Below are 22871 nucleotides of genomic sequence, written 5' to 3' on the forward strand. Positions count from 1 at the left end.
TGGGACTTGAACTCAAGATCAGAGCACTATCCCTTAGCTTTTGTGCCCAAGACTAGCACTGCACCACTTGAGCCGTAGCTCCCCTTCCAACTCTTTACTGGCTAATTGGAGAAGTCTCATGGACTTTTCTGCTTGGCCTGACTTTGAACTGCGATCCTCATTTCTCAGCCTCCAAAGTATCTAGGATTACAGCCCTGTAGTTTTTATTTTTGTTTATTTATTTATTTGTGATGTTGGGGATCAAACTCAGGGGCTTGAGTGTGCTAATAAGCAAGCACTCTATTACTAAGCTGAATCTCCGGGAGGGAAGCTGGGTGTGGTAGTACATACCTAGAGTCCCAGCTACTTGGGAGACTGGAGTGGCCGAGCTCACAAGTTGAAGGGAATCATAGCGAGACCCTTTCACACTAGAGATGCGGAGATTGAGGTCAAGGTTTTTGAACAGTTTTTAAAATGTTTAATTTGCTTCAGGTAGCAAGTAGGACTTCACACCTCTTGGATGTTTTTCACTTGTGTCTACAATTATTTATACTATATTGATGGCTGAAACATGTTATTGGTTAGTTGTGGCTAAACTTTGTCCATAAATATTTTATATGGGCAAGTTAGTCTAGTAAAAGTACTATTATAGGCAAGACATAATGTCACATACATGTATCACTCAAGAAGCTGTGCTAAGAGGAGTGAAAGTTCAAGGTAGCCTGAGCAACACTGAGATCATGTCTCAAAAATAAAAAGGTCAGGACTGGGATTGTGGCTTAATGGTAGGGTGTTTGCCTAGCATGAATGAGGCCCTGGGTTCGATTCCTCAGTATCACATACACACACAAAAGTCATTAAATCACAAAAAATAAAATATTTGGCAAAGCATTGATGGCTCACAGCTGTAATCCTAGCTACTCTGAAGGCTGAGATCTGAGGATTGCCATTCAAAGCCAGCCCAGATGGGAGAACTTGTGAGACTCCCCATTAACCACTAGAAAACTAGAAGTGGCACTGTGGCTCAAAGTGGTAGAGTACTAGCCTTGAGCAGAAAAGCTCAGAGACAGTGCCCAGGCCCAGAGTTCAAGCCCTATGACTGACTAGATAGCTAACTAACTAACTAAATAAGGAGCCAAGATGAGTGTCGTGCTAATTAGCCTGTCTTCCCTTACAATAAAGTGAAAACTTTTAAGTCATTCCTTCACCTGTGTCTGGTAAGGTAAAAATTTTCCGTTATGGACATGGACAGTGTGTGGTTTGTAGTGTAGGCATGTATTCATTACATTATATTCACCTAATGTTCTCTGAGATCATAGACATTTCACTTGTCCTCACCAGTGGAGTGATAGGTAGTGATGCTGCTCTAACTTTATGCCTCACAACTGACCGTGGTCCTTAGGCTTCTTCCTAAGCAAGTGTTCACCATGCGATGTGTTGGCTCCATTTACCAAGCACTGACGTTCATGATTCACAAGTTTTCATTTTCTTTTTTGTCCTTCACCTGTAGGTGGCATTGCAGACAGTGTAGCCAAGTGGATATTTAAACAGGACTTCAACCCTGAACTGTTAAAACTGGCTAGGAAAGAAGGAGAAGTAGAAAATCCAGATGAACTCAAAGAAGGAATGAACAAATGTCTTCTTGACGTGTTTGAGGAGGGGATGGACTTAGGCACTATACCAGGTGATATACAAATAACGACAATTACGAAATCCAGAGTGGAGAGAAGTATGGAGTCTTCGTTAGGGAAAGAATAATGTGACCCTTTCTTCTGGCTTTCAGACTTGCTGCATTTAGCCTATGAGCAGTTTCCTTGTAGCCTAGAGCTTGATGTGCTGCATGCACACTGCTGCTGGGAGTACGTTGTTCAGTGGAATAAAGATCCAGAGGTAAGATTCCCCATTGCCTAGACATGCTAATCTGTTCTGCTCTGTGCTCCTACTGTGTGCTTATGAGACTGCCATTTACTGTAAAACTAGATTTTCCCTCTTGTGGTGTCTCTGTATAGTAATTGTACTTGGCCTTTTTCATAGTTACCTTTTTTAGTGTTCACTCTACACCTGTGAAGACTGGGCATTGTCACTGTCCTTACTCTAGAAAAGTAGGGCACAGAGAAGTTACATCTGCTAAATGTACACCAATCAATAAGCATCATAATTTAATTCTCTTTATTTAAAGCTAACAAGTGGACTGGGATGTGGTTTAGTGGTAGAGTGCTTGCCTAGCATGCATGAAGCCCTGCGTTCAGTTCTGCAGTACCACATAAACAGAAAAAGCCAGAAGCAGCACTGTGGCTCAAGTGGTAGCATACTAGCCTTGAGCCCAGAGTGGCTCAGGGACAGAGCCCAGGCCCTGAGTTCAAGCCCAAGCTCTGGCAAAAAAAAATAAATAAAGCTAACATGTTTTGCCCAGCTCCCTAGTGACTTGCAACAAATATATTTTTTTAACTTTTTGAATTTCTGTGTGAATGCCATCTACCTAATAAAATATTCTTAGTATAGCCATCTTGATAAAAGTTTGAAGATCCTGATGCCAACCAACTATCTGATTGCTCAGATGTCTGTTTCTCAGAAGAACAGGAGAAAGAGCCAGGTGTACATGGTTGATTTCCTGTCCACCATTTTCCTTGCTGTCCTCTCAACTCTGCTGCTCAGGCTTCGTTTTCCTCCACTTTCTGTAGCCATGTGTCCCCCTGAGCCACTCATGGTTTGGAAGCTGCATCAGGAGACCCCAAGCTTGGGTTTGGATCCCACATCTCATCACTGAATTTATTAGCTGCTTTTTGTCTAACACCCTAACTCACCACCCCCCCCCCCCCCGCCCCACTTCATCAAGGAGCCTGTCCTTCCAGATTGATGCCAGGATTTCTCTCAGCCAGCCCCTTACTTAGACTTCCCTTCTTAGTGCTGTGGTAAATTACCCCTCTCTAATCAAAATTGTTACTATATTAGGTTACATTCTCATAAAAAGTAGATCAAGTTTACACTAATATTTTAATAGTAGTAATAGCCTTCCTGCCTCCAAAAACATTAGTATATAATGGAAGTATATTAGTATATAAAGGAAGACACTAATAATAATGGACTGGTCTCAATCATTTGAACCGTAACCAAATAATGGTGTCTAGATGGAGCAGTCTTTTTAATGCTCCTTGATTATATCTTCTACAGCCTGTTTGTTTGTTTGTTTGTTTGTTTGTTTTTACAGATAGGGTCTTACTGTGTAACTCGCTCTGTCCTCATACCCACATTTTTCCTGCCTCTACCTCCCAAGTGCTAGGAGAATAGGTATGAGTCACTATACTCAACAAAATCTCTATATTTTGGTGGGAGAGGGAGAGTGAGGAGCAGCCCTGGTACTTAAACTAAGGGCCTAGGTCCTGTCCTGAGCTTTTTTTGCTCAGTGTTAACACTGTACTTGAGTCGTAACTCCACTTCTGGCTTTTTGGTGGTGTTAATTAGAGATCAAAGTCTCACAGATGTTCCTGTATGGGCTGGCTTTGAACTGCAGTCCTCAGATCTGTCTGCTGCATATCTAAGATTATAGGCCTAAGCCACTGGAGCCCAACTCAAGATCTCTACTTTTTATATTGCACACTTTTCTAGCCCATGACAAAAGGAACATTAAAACCAGAGTATGGGTATAATAATTTAAAAAATGTGAATGAATCAGTTCAAGTCTACGAAAATGGCTGTTAACAGATTGGAGGCCTGGCCCAAGTAGTAGAGAGCCAGCCAAGCAAGCAAGCTGCTTAAGCACAGAGTGCTGAGTATCAACCCCTTATTGTCAGAGGGGGCGGGGAGGGGAGAAGGAAAGACAGACAGACAGACTGACCAGAAGATACTCGAGGTTCTGTGAGTAAATGCCTACAGTCCCAGTTACTCTGGAGGCTGAGGCGGTATGATCATTTGGCCCAGAAGTTTGAGGTCAGCTGGAGCAACATAGCAAGACCTTTGTTTCAGAAAGAAAAAGAAAACACAAGAATAGGTGGTTTAAGAACCAGATCCAGGGGCTATGTGCATAATGGACACAGCTGCCAGTTTTTATATCTAGTCCTTTTTTCCCCCCTTGTAAGTGCCAGTTTTGGGGCTTGAAATCAGGGCCTGAGCACTACCCCTGAGCTTTTTTGCTTAAGGCTAGCACTCTACCACTTGATCCACAGCACCACTTCTGGACTTATTTCGGTAATTAATTGTAGATGAGTCCCACAAGCTTTCCTGCCTAGGCTGGCTTCAAACCCCAATCTTCAGATCTCAGCTTCCAGAGTAGCTAGAATTACAGGCATGAGCCACTGGCACCTGGCTTATGTCTAGTCATTTTAACACACCATGTATGACCTCTGAACCCTTTACTTCTGAACCCTTTACTTTACTGAACCTCTGAACCCTTCAATATTCTCCTGAAATGAAGTCTATAATTGGTCATCACCAAAGGTTATAGTAGTTTATAGATTGAAATTTGTGCATGATACCTGGTATTTTTATTAATTTAATCATTGGTTGTTGGTAGAATCACTTACATTATCCTCTTAATTGTTCATCTTCTTGCAGTATTCAACCCCTATGCCAACCTCACTATTTCATAATACTACTTCAGTAGGCTTAAAGCAATTGAAATTAACTTTGGGAATTCTATTTTCCACCAACATGTTTGTTGGCAGTGGTGATGTTGTGTACAGGCTACAAAATTGTTTAGCAAAAAAGTGGATAATTTTATCTGTATTACATATTGTATTGGGTTGTAATAGATAAGCTGTGACTTTTAAAGAGTAGAACTTAAGACATCCCTCTGATTGTTCATATTTTCTTACTGTTTGAGTTTTCTTAGTAGCACTGAATAGTAACATATTTCACAGTGTGTTCACACGTTGTGTTAAGGATGATCTGAGTTCATGAGTATATATATCTGCCCTTGATGCTTCAAACAAGGTTTGGTGCATAGTAGATGCTCAACATATACTTGTTGAATGATGAATGAAGGGATTTCATTTATAAAAATAAACTGATTGTTTTCACATCTGTGTGAAATTGAAGAATTTCCTGAAGAGAATATTTGTGTGGTATACAAAACACAGTGAGTTTGAATCTTCATTCCCACAAGTATGACCTGGGAGAGTCAAGGAATTAGTAATGTTGTTTAATCACAAATTACTTCTTACCTAAGTACTTCCATAGTTTTCTGTTTATGTAATTGCTTCTTTGGTTGGTTTTTGAGTCAGGGTATTGCTATGTAGCCCAGGCAGGCCTGGGACTTGCTATGCTGGCCTTGGACATGTGATGCAATGCTCTCACCTCTACCTAATTAACGTGTTGTTATTGCCACATTCTTAAGTAGCTTTATGCAGAAATTTATGTAAGAAGTCTCCTTTTGGCATTTGAAGCACTTCTTAAATAACCTTTTTCTCTCTCTTTTCTTCTGTTCATTAAGGAAGCACGTTATTTTGTTAGGTCAATAGAACACTTGAAGCACATTCTTAATGCACATGTTCAGAATGGTAAGTAAGTGGATGTCTCAAACAAAAACTGGGTGTGGTGACTCAAGCCTGTAATCCTAGCTACTTGGGAGGCAGAGATTTAGGGAGTGGTTCCAGGCCAGCCCTAGCTAAAAGTTTGTGAGACTCCCATCTCAACTAGTGGTATATGGGGTGGGGTGGTGGGTGCACCTGTCATCCCAATTCCAGGAGATAAGCAGGGAGCAAAGCAGGCCATTCCAGACATAGAGCAAGGCCCTACCTCAAAACTGACTAATGCGGAGCTGGGGATATGGCCTAGTGGCAAGAGTGCTTGCCTCGTATACATGAGGCCCTGGGTTCGATTCCCCAGCACCACATATACAGAAAACGGCCAGAAGTGGCGCTGTGGCTCAAGTGGCAGAGTGCTAGCCTTGAGCAAAAAGAAGCCAGGGACAGTGCTCAGGCCCTGAGTCCAAGGCCCAGGACTGGCCAAAAAAACAAAAACAAAACAACAAAACTGACTAATGCCAAAAGGATCTATTTTACTCCTGCCTAACAAGCATAAGACCCTGAGTTCAATCCCCACTACCAATACTAAACTCCAAAATGTCACTGATTGGCTGGTGGCATGGCTCAAGAGGTAGAGTGCTTGTCTATCAAGTACAAAGCCTTGAGAGTCAAACTCCAGTATTGGGGGGGGGAAAGTGGATTCAAAAGAGAACCCCTGCTTTAACAGGATGTGAATCTTCATATACTTATACTCATAATTTTTATTTATTCACGCTACCATCTAACTTAGGTGTTTTGCCATATGTAAAATAGTGCTAATTTTAACTACTTGCAAAAATGTTCTTCTGGAGGGGAAAGGGCATTAGTGGTCATTTCATGTCTCCCAAGTGGAAATGTTAGGTTTATTTATTTATTTTGCCAGTGCTAGAGGCCGGGGACTCAGGGCCTGAGCACTGTCCCTGACTTTTTGCTCAAGGCTAGCACTCTACCACTTGAACCACAGCACCCCTTCTGGCTTTTTTGGTTTTTTTAAAATATATGTGGTGCTGAGGAATTGAACCCAGGGCTTCATGTATACGAGGCAAGCACTCCACCACTAGGCCATATTTCTAGCCCTGAAATGTTAGGTTTATATTGCCTACTTTTCGGCTCTTATCTTTTTTGTGCCAGTCCTGGGGTATGATCTCAGGGCCTGAGCACTGTCCCTGAGCTTCTTTTTGCTCAAGGCTAGTGCTCTACCACTTGAGCCACAATGCCACTTCCAGCTTTTTCTGTTTATGTGGTACTCAGGAATCGAAATCAGGGCTTCATGCATGCTAGGCAAGCACTCTACCACTAAGCCACATTCCCTGCCCCTCTTTTCATTTTAATGGCACAGTTTAGTGAATATATAAATAGAAAGCTCGGAACTTTGCTTGAGATTGAGGTAATTCTTATATATTTTTAAAATTAATTTGTGAAGCTATTTTCAAAGGTTTCATCTTGTACATATCTTTTGTTACTCATTTCTCATGAGTAGAATTTCTAGGTGATGGAGTAGACACATACAACTTTAATAGATACTGTCAAGTAGTTTTCAAAGTGATTTTGTCAACTTACCCTACCTGTAATATGTTCTCCATTTGTTTCACATAATCACAAGCACTTGGTGTTATCATTTAAAATGTTTGGCTCAGTGGTGGAACCTTGCTTCATATTATAAAGTCCCGAGCCTGATTCCCAGCTTTGCAAAGGCAGACAAATAGGCAGAGAGACAAAGCTTTTCTGGTGATTATTTGACACTCTCTTACTGTGATTTTTCTATTTTTCTTGTCACTAATGGTATAAATCATTTCTTATACTTCCTGGCCATTTTAGCATACTCTTCCACAGACTAGTTTTGACTTTCATTGGAGATAAGAGTTCAAACTAGTAAACTGCTTAGAAAAGAGAATACCAAATAGCAGCAACATAGTTAGGGGGAAGGACAAGGAGTGGTACAGAGATGGAGGGAAGGAGAGCAAATGCAGCATTATATTCACTGTATTCTATGTAAAAAGTGAACTGTGTCACTTGAGGGCAGGGAGGGGTGGTATAGATCAAGACAATAACACCAGTTGGGCTACTGTACTCATAACACGGCATATAGAATTGTAACCTCTTTGTACAACCACTTAAAATGATTTTTTAAATATGAAAGGCTCATTAACTTCATAAATATTGTGTAAGACACAGGAATGATAGTAGCTTAGTTAGCTTCGGACAATAATTGGTCTAGTATGATGCAGTGACACGATGTAAGCCTTCTGTTTCCCTCTTGTCTTTTATCCTGCCATCTAGGCATTGCACTGATGATGTGGAATACATTCTTGGTTAAAAGGTTTTCTGCTGCTACATACTTGATGGATAAGGTAAGGTAGTTTTTAATTTTATGCATTTTCTTATTCATTAGTTCCCTTAATTTAATTGACTGTTGTAAGAAAAATCATCACACTGAGCCTTGTTTACCTTTTTAAAATTTTTGGTCAGTCATGGTGCTTGAACTCAAGGCCTAGGTACTCCCCCTGAGTTCTTCAGGTCAAGGCTAGCACTACCACTTTGAGCCACAGCATCACTTCTGGTTTTCTGGTGGTTAATTAAGGATAAGAGTCTCACTGACTTTCCTGCTTAGCCTGGCTTCAAGTCATGATCCTCAGATCTCAGCCTTATGAGCAGCTAGGATTGCAGGCATGAACACCTGGCTTTTCAATTTATTCATGCTGTATTAAATGCAATTTCTAGTACTTGGATTTTAATGTCCTGAGGAAGATCCCTAACCAGAGCATAGCAAAAGACATGATGGCTGATGAATTAGAATAAGGAATTACATTTTACTTTAAACTCAGACATGTGACTATATGTTTAATTTACCAATGTCTGCATTTATAGCCAAGATATTTTTTTGGAATAGGGTTGACTGCAGTTTTAGTTTGGCTTCCTTTTTTTTTTTTTGCCAGTCCTGGGGCTCAGATTCAGGGCCTGAGCACTGTCCCTGCCTTCTTTTAGCCCAAGGCTAACACTACCACTTGAGCCACAGTCACTTCCGGCTTTTTCTGTTTATGTGATACTGAGGAATTGAACCCAGGGCTTCATGCATGAAGGCAAGTACTATACCACTAAACCATATTCCCAGCCCCATAGTTTGGCTTTCTTGAATAAGCCTCATTCATAATAAATTGTCTCCATATGTAGATTATATTTTTTTGAAGCTGTGATGTAATCTAAGTGTAAAATCTTAAAATTTTCATAATCTGTCCCTAACAGTACATTTTCTTTTCTACAAATTGTTTTAAAGTATTCAACATAGCACTGACATAAACAACTCCCTTTTTCTTCATTCATATCTCATCATTTAATTCAGTCACATAATTAGATGACTATGCAGGCACATGAGTAGATTGAGAATAAATGTAATATGTGAACATAGAATTCAGCTACTAGGATTAGAATCTGGTTGCCTAGTAGAATATCAGTCCAGCATCAAGTACTTTTTACAGACCAGTCAAGGATACAAGCTAATCTGGCATCTTTAGTTAAGAGAACCAAGAGAATTGCCAGTATATTGACAGTTGTCTTTTAAATGTATAGGGACAGCAATCACTCTGATGTCATGATTAGCATCACAACTCAGGCTCCTTTGGGTCACTGCTTCCCTTGAAAGTACTTTGTTTCATTTTTTTGCCAGTCCTGGGACTTGAACTCAGGGCCTAGACATTGTCCCTCAACTTCTTTTGCTCAAGGCTAGCACTCTACCACTTGAGGCACAGTGCCCCTTCTGGATTTTTCTGTGTATGTGGTACTGAGGAATTGAACCCAGGACTTCATGCGTGCTAGGCAAGCACTCTACCACTAAGCCACATTCCCAGCCCCCCTTGAAAGTACTTTGTATGCCGGGAGCTAGTGGCTCACATCTGTAATCTAGCTTCGCAGGAGGCTGAGATCTGAGGATCATGGTTCAAAGCTAGTCAGTTCAAAGCCAGACTCTTTATCTCCAATTAATTTCCAGAAAACTGGAAGTAGGGCTGTGGCTCAAAGCAGTAGAGTGCTAGCCTTGAGCAAAAAGACCTTAGGGACAGCACCCAGACCCTAAGTTCAAGCCCACAACCAAAAATAATAGCTCTGTGATGGCATTGATAATTTTCAAACCATGTTGAGGCTGGGCCTATAGTTCAGTAGTAGACCACATGCTTAGTAAGGTTCTGATATGTAAATATCTTCAGCATTTCACACACAAAGCATTTCACACAAACAAAAAAACAACCATCTTTTCCTGTGCTTCTCTTCCTTGCCTGCTTAACTAGTTCCTTGTAACCTGCTTCTTTTGGTCCTTACGATGTTTTCTTATTCTTCATCACATCTGAGTGCCCTCTTTTAAGAGAAAAATAGGAGAAAGTAACATAAGGAATTTGGGGAGTGCCAAAAGAAGACACATGGTAAAACTTGTGGCTTGAAGTCTGGTAGATGAGTACTTACGAACCAGTATAAAGCAGGTCAGGAGAAAATGTATTCTAGTTGCTGGAGGTGACTTGTTGGATTCAGAGAACTACCTGGATATAGGCAGTAGCAATAAGAGAGAAGCTAGGTGTATTAGTGACTTTTATTGTTGCTATGACAAAATTCCTGGCATAAGGAGGAGCACGATTATTTTAGCTCCTAATTTCAGAGATTTCAGTCCTTAGTCCTTGGCTATCTTAATTGTGGGCTGTGATGAGGCAGACCATTGTGGTGGTGGGAGCAGGAAGCAGACAGAGAGGGGAGGGGTGGGAAGGGATTGGAAACCCTCGAAGCCACCTCATCTCCTACCTTAGGGCCCACCAGAACACCACTAGCTGGAAACCAAGCATTTAACACATGAGACTATGGAGGACAGCTCATATTCAACCCACAAGATTGAGGTGGACACTGTGCTTCATGCCTGTCTCATAGCTACTCAGGAAGAAGAGAGCAGGAGAGTAAACTAGAGCAAAAAGTTAGTGAGATTACTATCCCAACAAATAAATCGAGCATGACGAATTAGGCCTGTAATCCCAGGGGCATCAGGGGCAGAGATAGGAGGATCCAGGTCCCCGGTTAGCTCCCAGGCAAAAAGTAGGAGGCCCTATTTGAAAAGTAACTATAGCAAAAAGGGATAGAACTGTAACTCAAGTAGTAGAGTGCTTGTCTAGCAAATGCAAGCTCCTGAGTAAAAATCTAGTACCACCAAAAATGAAAGTAATTTATAAAATTATCTAAGCTTGAAATCATTCCTTTGCAGACTGGGTGTTTGAATTTTCTAGTATATGTAAACTGCTCAGCATTAGGCTCTGCTTAGCACAAAGGGCTCAGTAAATAGAATCCATTGCTTGATATTGAAAACATTGGACATTATAAGTTACATGCTTATATATGTTTTAAAAGATGATTCTAGCAATATTCTGGCATCATAAGGTTGGACTGTATTGAGCTTAGTTGTCCAAAGTCTGTGCACTAATTTTAAGACTAATGAGGGGAAGAAAACTCTTGTGTCAGAGTTCCTTCTCTACTGTGCTCTGTGAAGTTCTTGCTTTAGAGAGCAGTGATCCTAGGGGCAGAATTTTCACCTCCCCCTGCCCCCTGTAAACATATATAGTTGAATCCTAATACATCCGTACTGAAATCAAGGAAATCATATATAGCTGGAAAAATAGCTAAAATAGACACACTTGCTTATATTAGAGTATTCTCCATCTCTCTGTTTAAAACTTTTTTTGTCTTTATCAACAAGCCTTGAGTATAGTTCTAGGTTCTTAAGACAACACAGTTATTTTACTGTATAAAACAAAGGCCACATTTTTTAGAAGGTTTTTTTTTTTGGCGGGGGAGAGGAGCTTTCTTCTTTTCTTTTCTTCCTCTCTTCTCTCCCAGAATCTTATTATGTAGCTCAGGCTGACCTCAGACTCATGATCCTCCTGCTTAACCCTCCTAAGATTAGGATTACAGAAGTATATCACCACACCTAGCAAGAACTTTTTCTTAGTTGTTTAAAAATACATTATTTTAGCTGAGTTTGTCATACATGCCTGTAATTCCAGCACTCTGGAGACTGAGGTTAGAATCATGTTGAATTCAAGGATTACATAGGGAGACTCTGTCTCAAAACACACATACAGGGGTTGGGAACATGGCCTAGTGGCAAGAGTGCTTGACTCCTATACATGAGGCCCTGGGTTCAATTCCCCAGCACCACATCTATAGAAAACGGCCAGAAGTGGCTCTGTGGCTCAAGTGGCAGAGTGCTAGCCTTGAGCAAAAAGAAGCCAGGGACAGTGCTCAGGCCCTGAGTCCAAGGCCCAGGACTGGCAAAAAACAAACAAACAAAAAAACCACACACATACATACACACACACAATATCTGTACACATAAACACAAAATATGTTTATAATCATTTTGAAAATTATATGAGCTCAGTATCATATTTTTGTGATATGCTTGTGAATTCTGTCATAAAATTAAGTGGACTTCCTACTGATAATCAATTAATTACAGGTCACCACATATATTTACTGCTGTATTTGTAGCTTGTAAGTCTGGTTACTTTTAAATTCCTATACTATTGTAGTACCTTTTAATTTTAAAATTGTAAATATTACAGCATTTTGTGTTCTTTTTGTCTCAGGTTGGAAAATCACCGAAGGATAGGTTATGCCGAAGGGTAAGTTAATAGCTGTTTAATCCTAAACTTAATATTGTATTTTATTAATTGAAAGGGTGAACTATGCCTTTTAGCATTTGGATGATATATCAGGAGACAAGAAAAATAGAGAATGTTATGTTAAGGAAATGGTCATGAACTATGGCCAATTTTGATTCAACTTGCCAGATTGTCAAGCTAGCACATTTTAACTAAGTTTTCTTAAGACACATCCATCTTTGGACTTTGAATGGTAGGTAACAAACTATGCTTTCCACATGTTAATCTAACATTAGATTGAGGCAGAGGTATACAAATAGTTATTCAATCTTCATATATGTATTAGCCATTGTACAAATACAACATTGCTCTAAATAAGGTTCTAATCTACAGATATTGAGCTTGTACTTATGGCTAGTGATTAACAGAGGTAGCTTTTACTCAGAACTTTGAGTTTTTTAAGTTAAAAATGGCTTAAGAAATGCTGGGACATAGGACTCTAGCCATCACTTACTTGCTACCCACAGCATGAATCTAGTATTTGGTTCTCAAGGTAAGGATTTTAAATGTGTTCAAAAGATTCAGTTCAGTCCCTAAAAGATACAATGAAACCAAACAAGGCTCTTTGATGATAAATACCTTTCATGTCCCTTGTCTGTATCTTACCATGTTCCTTAGTTAGCTGGGTAGCAATGTGGTGCTGTCTTTATAATACACAAAGAATACTAGTTTTTATGTCCCCCTGGGACTGATCCCATGGTCTTGTATAGTCTAAGCACATGCTCTACCATTGAGCTGCACTCCTCCCTAAAATACAACTTTTTTTAGCATCTATTTTATTTGGCATCATCTGTATTACTTCTCCATAGCACAATTTTAGGATAAAGGAAAACACTGATGGGCCAGGGGGCGGGGACTTAAATATGCCCATGACTTGACTTCAAATTCTTGCCTGTCCTGAGTAGAGTAGGGTGATTAGATGTTTAGAATCTTCTTGTGTTCTGATTCTAACAGCAGTTTTGGTTCAGGACTGATTATGTTCCGTTTTGAAACAGGATGTGGGGATGAGTGACACAGCAATGACATCTTTCCTGGGCTCCTGTTTAGATCTTCTTCAGACATTACTGGAGGTAAAAGTGGTGTGTTCTAGGCAGGCATGGTAGCATACTTGTAATCCAAGCAATGAAGGAGGCTAAGGCAGAGAACTGCACGCTCATGACCAGTCTGGGCTGTGTAGTGAGATCCTTCATTCTGAGTGAAGATTATTTTTCATTTTGAGACTGACAATAGGATTGTTCTTACTAGACTTGATGTTCTTTTACTATAATGAGGGTATAGATTATTATGGGTTTGCTTTTTGCTTGAGGAAGTCATCAAGATAGTAGCAAGTTGTATTTTTCCCGTTCTTAACACAGTCCTGCATTCTGCAAACCCTTAGGCAGATGTTAGCAGGGATGAAATGCAAGTGCCTGTCCTGGACACCGAGGATGCTTGGCTGTCTGTGGAAGGCCCAATCTCCATAGTGGAACTGGCCCTGGAACAGAAGCACATCCACTACCCGCTGGTGGAGCACCATTCCATTCTGTGCTCCATCCTCTATGCAGTCATGCGCTTTTCTCTGAAGACTGTGAAGCCACTTGCACTTTTCGATAGTAAGGTGAGTGAATATCCCAAAGGATGAGCCATTTGGGTGTGGCAGGTTAGCAGACACATGGATTTTCTGACTAAAAGTTGGTCAGTTCTGTTGTGACCGATATATCTGTCTTTGAATGTCCTAAGGGACTTAGGATTCCTCATATGTAAAATTTGCAGACCCTTACTCTATCCTGCCCTGACTCAACTTTGCTTTTCCTCCCAAACTCCCTGGCTTGAGTGATTGATGATTCTAGTGACTTCTACATGAGTTAACATATTCAACTGAAAGTATCTATTAACAGTTTTACCATATGGTAAATAATAAATAGTATGGCTTTAGACCTCTACATCTAAGATGTGGAAGATATTTCAGAAAATATCCAGGATAATTTATTTGCAAAAGAAAAGTTCAAGGTGTGGAGGAGGAAGCATTGCTCAAATGTTACAGTACCTGTCTAGCAAGTGTGAGATTCTAACCAGTACCACAAAAAAAAAAAAAAAAAGACTAATAGTGGTGGGCCCATTTGCCCAAGGTATAATCTGATTGAAAATGGTGTGTTTTGAGATAGAAACTTGGTCTTCCCACCTAAAGATCAGTGCTCTTTGCTCTATCATACATTTCCTGCCTAGGAACTTCTTGTGTGCAATCTTCTGGTACTGTTGATTCTTCTGACTTGTCTCTACTGTTAATTAAACAAGATTCTTTAAATGAGTCAACAAAAGATTCAGATTACATAGATTTAATATTATTACTTGCCTTACCAAATGCTCTCAAAACTTATTGGCTGAAAACCACCAGCAATTTTGTTGTTTGCTTTTCAGTGGTAGGGATCAAATGCCAAGCCTTGAATATGGTAGACAGGTGTTCTGCCTTTGAGCTATACCCCCAGCCCTTGTTTTTTTGAAATAATGTCTCACTCTAGTCCAGGCTGTGCTCCCAATCCTCCTCCTCCTTTCTTGACCTGGGATTACAGACATGTGCCACTACCTGGCCTCTTTTGTGGCTAGTTAGCATGTTGGCATGGTATACTGTTTCATGTAAAAGCTCAACTGGGATGGGGATGGTGATCCACTCGCAGTCCTGTTGGCAGTTGGAAGTTCTTTTCCCCGTGTTCCTCTCGGTTGGGTAGCTCACAGGGTTGCTGTCTTCACTCAGATGTAGGAATATGAGCATGCAGGACAGAAGCCACAGTCCTTTTGAAACCTAATCTTGGGAGTAACATGCTGTCACTTCTAATTCCATTAGTGACTAGCTAGCAGCTAGCCAGCAGCCCCAGTCAAGAGGGCATGGTCTAGGGTGTGAATATCCTGGGTGGGGGGCAGTCTGGGGGGCCCGTGGGGACCCTGGCAGCCCACCACATACATAATTGTCATAAAAACTTAAGTAGAAGAACTGTTAAATCCTACTGTTTAGGAGAGAGCTAAAGTCAACCATAATCTATCGTAACTCAATAATTTGTTTTTTTTTTATTTTTTCTTCCTTTAATAACCCATACTTAGCATTTTCTTCATTTCCTTCTCTTCAGGGGAAAAATGCATTTTTCAAAGACCTAACTTCAATTCAGTTATTACCAAGTGGGGAAATGGATCCAAATTTTATTTCTATACGACAACAGGTAAATGATAGTTACTAGATTTTATTCTTGTTTCTTGGGGAAGAAAAACAGGACAGCAAAAATCTCGCTGTCCTTTAAAGGGACAAGCAATTTCAGTGTATTCTCAAGAGCTAGTTTCCTTTTCTTTGGGAGCTGAAAGTTTTAACGGAAGAGCCACTGACAGAAAAGCCATACTAATGAGGCGTTGCCCTCTCTCTCTCCGTTCTCAAGTTCTTGTTGAAAGTTGTTAGTGCAGCTGTCCAGGCCCAGCATTCAGTGACCAAGGAGCAGGACTCTTCAGAAGAGGCAGCAACCACTCCTGGGAAAGAGCCAGACTGGCCGGGGCTGGCCTTGGACTTAGCCCATCACCTTCAAGTTAACGAAGATGTTGTTAGAAGGCATTATGTGGGGGAGCTCTACAACTATGGAGTTGACCACCTAGCAGAAGAGGTAATAATGACCCGGGGATGTTAATAAGGCTCAAGTTACAAAACCAATCGGTGGGGGGCTGGGGATATAGCCTAGTGGCAAGAGTGCCTGCCTCGGATACACGAGACCCTAGGTTCGATTCCCCAGCACCACATATACAGAAAACGGCCAGAAGCGGCGCTGTGGCTCAAGTGGCAGAATGCTAGCCTTGAGCGGGAAGAAGCCAGGGACAGTGCTCAGGCCCTGAGTCCAAGCCCCAGGACTGGCCAAAAAAAAAACAAAAAACAAAAAACAATCGGTGGGGCTGGGGATATGGCCTAGTGGCAAGAGTGCTTGCCTCGTATACATGAGGCCCTGGGTTCGATTCCCCAGCACCACATATACAGAAAATGGCCAGAAGTGGCGCTGTGGCTCAAGTGGCAGAGTGCTAGCCTTGAGCAAAAAAGAAGCCAGGGACAATGCTCAGGCCCTGAGTCCAAGGCCCAGGACTGGCAAAAAAAAAAAAAAACCAAACAAAAAACAATCGGTGGAGTAAAGAATCAGTGAAGCCTCCAGCACAGCCTTTTGTGCTTCCTTTTGTTAGAACTTTGAGGCACAAAAATAGAAAAAAAAAAAGAAATACAAACTGTAGTCAAAGAAATTCCTAAATGTGCCAGGCTCGCTCACTACACAAATATGTCACAGTAAACAAAACAGGTAAGTTTTCATGGAACTGATAGTCTTCCAGAGGAGGAAGCATGATAAATTGTGTTCTGATTGTCAAGTTCTATGAAGAAAATAAATAGGGCCATAGGGGGTAGCGAGAGAACAAGACTACTGAATCTTCAAGGTAAGAGGCAGCCAGGGAATACTCATGCAAAGGCCTGAGGCCAGGCCAGCTTGTGTGGGTGGAGGACTAGAAAGCCCAGTGTGGCTGTCAAACCTAGTAAGAAGTAAAGAAATGTGACGTAAGGAGGGTGGCTGAGGGACCACAGCAGGGGCAGTGCCATGCCCGCAGTCATTCCAAGAACATTCAGCAGTCATCACATGATCTTATATACTGTAATCCCTTTTTCAAACACTTGCATTGAAAAATTATGTGATAAAGGGAAAATATAGCCAGTGTTGGAGAGGCTTAAATGCTAAGTTGACTTTGGTTATATACATGGCCACTGCTAAAAAGTCAACTGGGATCTCCTCACTGAGAGTTAACTTTCTAGAATAAATAACTGGTCAGCACTTACTGTGTTATCTATGTTCACATCCTCAGGCCATTCTACAGGTTCATGACAAAGAGGTACTTGCCTCTCAGCTGCTGGTGCTGACAGGGCAGAGGCTGGCTCATGCACTCCTCCACACCCAGACCAAAGAAGGGATGGAGCTGCTGGCTCGACTTCCACCCACACTCTGCACTTGGCTGAAGGCTATGGTAAGTATGGTAGAATGAGCTAGAATGAGATCCACCACGCCACTGAAGTTTCAATAAATTGGTTCTTCCTAACAGTTAAGGAGAAAAAAAATGGCTGGGCACTGATGGCTCACACCTACAATCCTAGCTACTCAGGAGGCTGAGATCTGAGGATCTGGGTTCGAAGCCAGCCTAGGCAGGACAGTCTGTGAGACTCTTTTTCTCTACTATATTACCAAAAGAGCTGGAAGTGGCTGCAGTGGTAGAGCACTAGCCTTGAGCCCAAACACATACACACACAATGAGCTACAATTTGAATTCACCTAGTTCTAGAGCATAGTATTTTGTTTTGTCTCGTTTTAACTGGGAAATAACTACTGTGATGTCTTAAGCCACTTACCACTATTGACTGGTAGTATATAACTAATGGATTATTTTGTGTCTCATTTACAGAACCCTCAGGATCTTCAAAACACTGAAGTGCCCATTACAACAACTGCTAAACTAGTAAACAAAGTAATGGAGCTTTTACCAGAAAACCATGGGCAGTATAGCCTAGCCTTGCACCTCATTGAAGCTGTGGAAGCCATATGTATTCCTTCTTTATGACACTTACCTACTGAAAATAGTCTAAACTTGTGTGACTAAAACCTGAATTAGTGCATGGCCATTTTACATAGTAAGAATTGGAATTGTGTGGAATATGTCTTTTGTTTTTGTAAAATAAAATATATATATTATATATATATTACTTTCAAAATGTGCAATCCTAGGTAAAATCCACTCCTTTGGTTAATACTGAAGATAAAATATGAATCAATACTAATTATACTATACTAACAATACAGATGTTTACTGTTTAAATTTCAAACCCTTAGGTAGTTTTATTGTTAAACTTTGGTATTTAAATTGGTTCTCATTTATAGATTATGTTCTTATAGAAGTCTACATTTCATACCATTGCTGTGACAAGATTTCAATGTATTCATATCCAATCACCATATGCAAAGTTAGAGGAACATCCTGCTTTCTTTTAAAAACTCCAAGCAACTTTGTTAACAGGCTAGCCGGGCACCATTCCCCCCATGGGTGCTGCCAGGCTCCTTTCCAGGGTGCTGCCATCTGGAGGAGGAAAGGAACAAGTTTGAGGCCTTCTTCAGAAGGGACACAGGTAGCACTCTTGTAGTCCTAGCCAAAATTGAGGATCTGAGATGCAGATGCAGTAAAATCAATATAATGTAATTCAGATTTGCTTTTTTGCCAAGTTATATCCACATCAGGAAATTGTAAAAAAAAAAATGTATTATCTTGTAAAAACTTATGTAAAAAGTGGGGGAAGGGGATTCTAAAATATCTTAAGTCCACCTTTATTTTTCCTACAAGTGTTTAGAAGTCTGCTTTTAGGGTGGGTTGTGTAATCAGTCCCCAGGAATGTTCAGGAAAGTGCTTATTGATACTCCAGCTTTAGCAAACCTACCTCACAGCTGGGTGGAAAGGATACAGTAGAACTAATTTTGTACCCTACAGTGCCTAGCGCAGTCCAAGTGCTAAATAAATATTTTTTTTATCCAAACCAAACTAACCAAAAGTCTGCAAGAAGTGTTTTGAATTGCACAAATACAAGTATGTATTGTGCTGTGTGTTTGGGATGTAGCCACGCTGATAAGTGTGGTATCTACCGCGGGTCACAGTTTTCAGTCACTAATGTGACACAGAACTTGCTTTCTTCACTTTTTTTTTTTTTTTTTTTTTTTTTTTTGCCAGTCCTGAGCCTTGGACTCAGGGCCTGAGCACTGTTCCTGGCTTCTTTTTGCCCAAGGCTAGCACTCTGCCAATTGAGTCATAGTGCCACTTCTGGCAGTTTTCTATATATGTGGTGCTGGGGAATCGAATCCAGGGCTTCATGTATACGAGGCAAGCATTCTTGCCACTAGGGCATATCCCCAGCCCCTCTTCACTTCTTATAAGAAGCCACCTCTAGCATTGAGCACAACTGAGGACTTCCTTCAAGGATATAAGAATATTCAAGTGTGAATTTGCTCACTACAAGATCATATTCAAACAAGATCTGACTTAACTGTTTATGTAGCTACCAACTTTCAACTCGAAAGGAAAATGCCTCAGGTGTTGAATGGCGGGGTGGAGCTGCTGAGCATGAAGTGCAGGTGGCGTGTAGAAGCAGCATGGCAAAGAGCCTGAGCTGGTCCCTCCCCTGCCTCACTGTCTTCCCCTCCCCCCTCCAGACACAGCCTAGAATTCTGCAAGCACATCAAGCTTCATCAGTCACTTGTTACATGTGTTCTAAGGAGTCAGTTTTTCCTATGATTTTCAAAATATTCTCAAAGTAGTATGAATTTAGGCTGGTCAAAGAAACTTGAGGTTATAGATACTACTCTCTAATTCCATTAATACTTTTGTGGGGGGTCAACTTATAGTTAGATAATGATATAAAAACTTACTTTGGTAGGTTCCATAATCAGATCTAGGGATACTAAAGAAAAAGCTGAAATATGGTTCAGAGAACTTCACCAACAAATCACTGAGTCTCTACTAGATTTGTCATCCTAACACTTAACACATATAGAAGCTGAATTCTGAGTTTTTGTGGTTAGGAAAAGCAGTTAAATATTTTACTGCTTCATTAAGGGCTTTTAAAATAAATTTGTTAACAAGAAAGAAACGCTAAGCTGGGCATGGTGGCACAATGCCTATAATTCTAGCTACTGGGGAGGCAGACACAGAAGGATCTCAAGTTTGACGCCAGGCCCCCTAAAGTTAGAAGGCCCTGGATTCAATCCTCAGGACCACAATAATAATATCTACGTGTACATTCTATAAAAACAAAGAGCTACAAATAGTAGAATTAGGTTTTACATAGAATAGGCGTATACAAGTAGCCCAGGTATGGAGAAGCCAATAACCAGGAGTGTTTCCTGCAGACACTCCCTTCCTTAAAGTTATATGCTTTTTACATTGTTAAAGTCTACTGTGTAATGCTAAAGGAAAAAAGAGGTATTCAAAGAATTATAACTTCTATGTTACAGATTGCTAAACAGAGAAGTAAAGAAGATATAGATAAATGTACATAAAGAAGTATATAATACCAGGCTTCTAGATGTTTCAGACTTGGAAAAGGGGGGTGGGGAATGTATTTGTTTTGTAACATTTTACCTAAGGTCAAAGTAAATCCTTTTAAATTGCCTTTATAAAAACTGATGAATTGCAATTTAAAGTCACAGGAAAGTTAAGATTTAGTAATAAAAAGCTTACACTGATTGTGTTCATTTGGAAGTTGCTGTGGTCCTCTTCATTTATAAGAGATGGATATTTTCACAGTGCCCTACAGCAAGAGGGACAGGCCTCTCCTGGTTAACAGGAATGGGACGGAGGGTTTCTGAGCTTCTGACAGATGTCTGCTGAGTCAATTAGCCATTCTCAGAAAGATTTTAATCCAATACTGGATTGTTTATGAAAGGCTCTTTTATCTGTTGTACTGTAAGTAGTGAAATTCTGTATATATTGCTATTTTCTGTGTTCATTGTTGTGAACTTATGTTAGTGAAATAAATTTTCAGCTTTCATGTTGTTTAAAATTCAGAAATGTAAGTATTAAGAGATTTCTTAAGTAATAAATTTGGTGATTTTTTTCCTAATGCAGCAGTTGCTCGCTGTTGGAAGGTCTGATGCTTGGTTATGGCAGAGGAGGACCTCACCTCTGGGGGGCGCACGTCCACTGCTGCGGAATCGCCTGTTCACTGACATCACTCAGGAGTTGTCCACAGTGCCTTTATTTTCAAGACATCACTGACTCAAAAAAGGATTTTAGAAAATATAAAACATATTCTGTGAAGCCATATTGAAGCAGTATATTCAGTGTCCATGTTGCATAAGTCTGATATAGATACATATATGTATACAGACACATATGTATATCCACATGTATATATACATCATTATTTCTCTAGAAACAGGAAGTACTTCTTTTATAAGTTTCATTTTGACCTCATCCTTTAGCAATTACTTTCCCGCTCCTTATCTACACTTTGTATTCCTTTCCGGCCCTATACTAATGCATCCCATCCGCACTGTTGGAGTGCTCCCAGAAAGCTGTCCACAGTGGAGTCTACTTTCCCCCCACCACCTCCGCACACCGGGGACACAGCGTGTCTGCAGACTCGGCAGTGTACTTCCAGCAGCGGGGACACTTTTCTTTTGAAGTTGGCACAACAATTACTTTATATGAAGATTCTTCACGAATATCACCACCTATGGACAGAAATACAGGGAGAGTATTTCAAACAGGCCATTCAATTTGTAGCACCACTGCCTAATTGGTTTAGTTGGTGTTCTTTTTTCCATGACTTTCTTTGCCCTGGTAGGTTTTAAACCATTTGACTTAATACTAACCTGCCACAATAGTAGGATGACTGTACTTGGTGACTGAAGACAGCCAAGGAAGAGGCCTTCTGGGGTTAAACTAGCTGATTTTTACTCAAGTCGCTGAGTTCTGTGCCTTACCTGCTCAAGCAGAGCAGGCATTCTAGCTCTCAGTCTGGGTATAGTTCTGATGAGTTACACTGCCTCTCCAGAAACACACTTGACTAAGGATTTGTGTGCATGTGTGCGCGCACGCATGCGCACGTGTTTGAATTTAGGGTCTTATATTGTTTCTCAGCTCCTTCATTCATGGTTAGCGCTCTACCACTTGAGCCACAAATCTACTTCCCATGTTTTTTGCTATTAATTGGAGATAGGAGTGTCAAGGCCTTTGCTGCTTGAGGCTGGCTTTGAACTACAGCCCTTAAATCTCAGACCCCTGAATAGCTGGGATTATAGGTGCGAGCCACCAGTGTCCAAGTGACTAAGGATTTTTTTTTTAAGCCTAAATCACAGTGACTACTTGCACTCAAAACTTCTTGGATTGGCAAAAGGCCTTCATCTAATAATAACTTAGTATTAACATACTGATTGTGAAAAATACAGTACAAGAAAAATTTCTAGTCATGCACAACAAATTTCGGTTAAGATTTTGACTAGATACTTGGGAGGTACAGGAAGAAACAACTTGAGTTTGAGGCCAGCCTGGGGGGAAAAAAAAGTATCTTAAAAAAACAACCAAACACAGCTCATATGGCAGAGGTGTGCATAGACGGACACCTACAGCCCTAGCTTCCATCCTAATGCCTCCCCTGTCCAAGTTTTTGAAAATCAGATTAAGCCAGAAACTTTCTATACTTAGTGCCAGTAATCTAGATTGACACTGTAAGTCAGCCTCCTGTCTCTCAATGGTACCTGAAATCATTACAACATCTGCTGCTTACTCTCTGTAATGCTATATCACAACTTTGTTCCTATCCATGAAGATGAACCAAGTTGACAGACAATGCCCTACAAAACCTACCTGCTGCTGCAGTGAGACCACCATGAGAATAAGCATGTTTAAGTCATATTCTGCTTTGGGCTATGGATGATATTTCAGAATATATTGTACTGAAAGGCTGTGCAGGTTAGATGGGTATTAGGACACTGTATCAAACGACAGGGACACAGAAGGGAAATGGGAGCAAGGTAGATGACACAGACACTGATGGTCACTCGGGACTAGTAAGTCCCACTTCTAGCCTTAGCCTTCACTTCCCAAGGTCATCAGCAAAGACACCTGAGAGCTGGGTTAGACATTGTTTCCATAAAAACACGTATTCCAAGACTATGTACCC

The 22871-nt window shown here is 40.7% G+C and overlaps 2 protein-coding genes across 3 annotated transcripts in view; one reads left to right on the forward strand and one right to left on the reverse strand.

The window, feature by feature from the left end:
- Rab3gap2 (RAB3 GTPase activating non-catalytic protein subunit 2) overlaps positions 1-18881 on the forward strand; it is a 75922-nt gene extending 57041 nt beyond the window's left edge. For both annotated transcript variants that reach the window (XM_048356550.1, XM_048356551.1), the window contains exons 25-35: positions 1490-1663; positions 1763-1869; positions 5408-5474; positions 7761-7831; positions 12095-12130; positions 13165-13239; positions 13548-13766; positions 15271-15360; positions 15571-15789; positions 17018-17176; positions 17609-18881. In XM_048356550.1, the coding sequence (XP_048212507.1) occupies positions 1490-1663; positions 1763-1869; positions 5408-5474; positions 7761-7831; positions 12095-12130; positions 13165-13239; positions 13548-13766; positions 15271-15360; positions 15571-15789; positions 17018-17176; positions 17609-17764 (1373 nt within the window). In that variant the 3' untranslated portion in view covers positions 17765-18881. The remainder of the gene's footprint in view (positions 1-1489; positions 1664-1762; positions 1870-5407; positions 5475-7760; positions 7832-12094; positions 12131-13164; positions 13240-13547; positions 13767-15270; positions 15361-15570; positions 15790-17017; positions 17177-17608) is intronic.
- Positions 18882-20643: 1762 nt separating this feature from the next.
- Positions 20644-22871, reverse strand: part of Iars2 (isoleucyl-tRNA synthetase 2, mitochondrial) — a 42908-nt gene continuing 40680 nt past the window's right edge. The window contains exon 23 of the mRNA XM_048356552.1: positions 20644-21420. Within this exon, the coding sequence (XP_048212509.1) occupies positions 21278-21420 (143 nt within the window). The 3' untranslated portion in view covers positions 20644-21277. The remainder of the gene's footprint in view (positions 21421-22871) is intronic.

The sequence above is a fragment of the Perognathus longimembris genome, chromosome 11 (genome assembly GCF_023159225.1).
Source record: "Perognathus longimembris pacificus isolate PPM17 chromosome 11, ASM2315922v1, whole genome shotgun sequence".
Classification (NCBI taxonomy): Eukaryota; Metazoa; Chordata; class Mammalia; order Rodentia; family Heteromyidae; genus Perognathus; species Perognathus longimembris.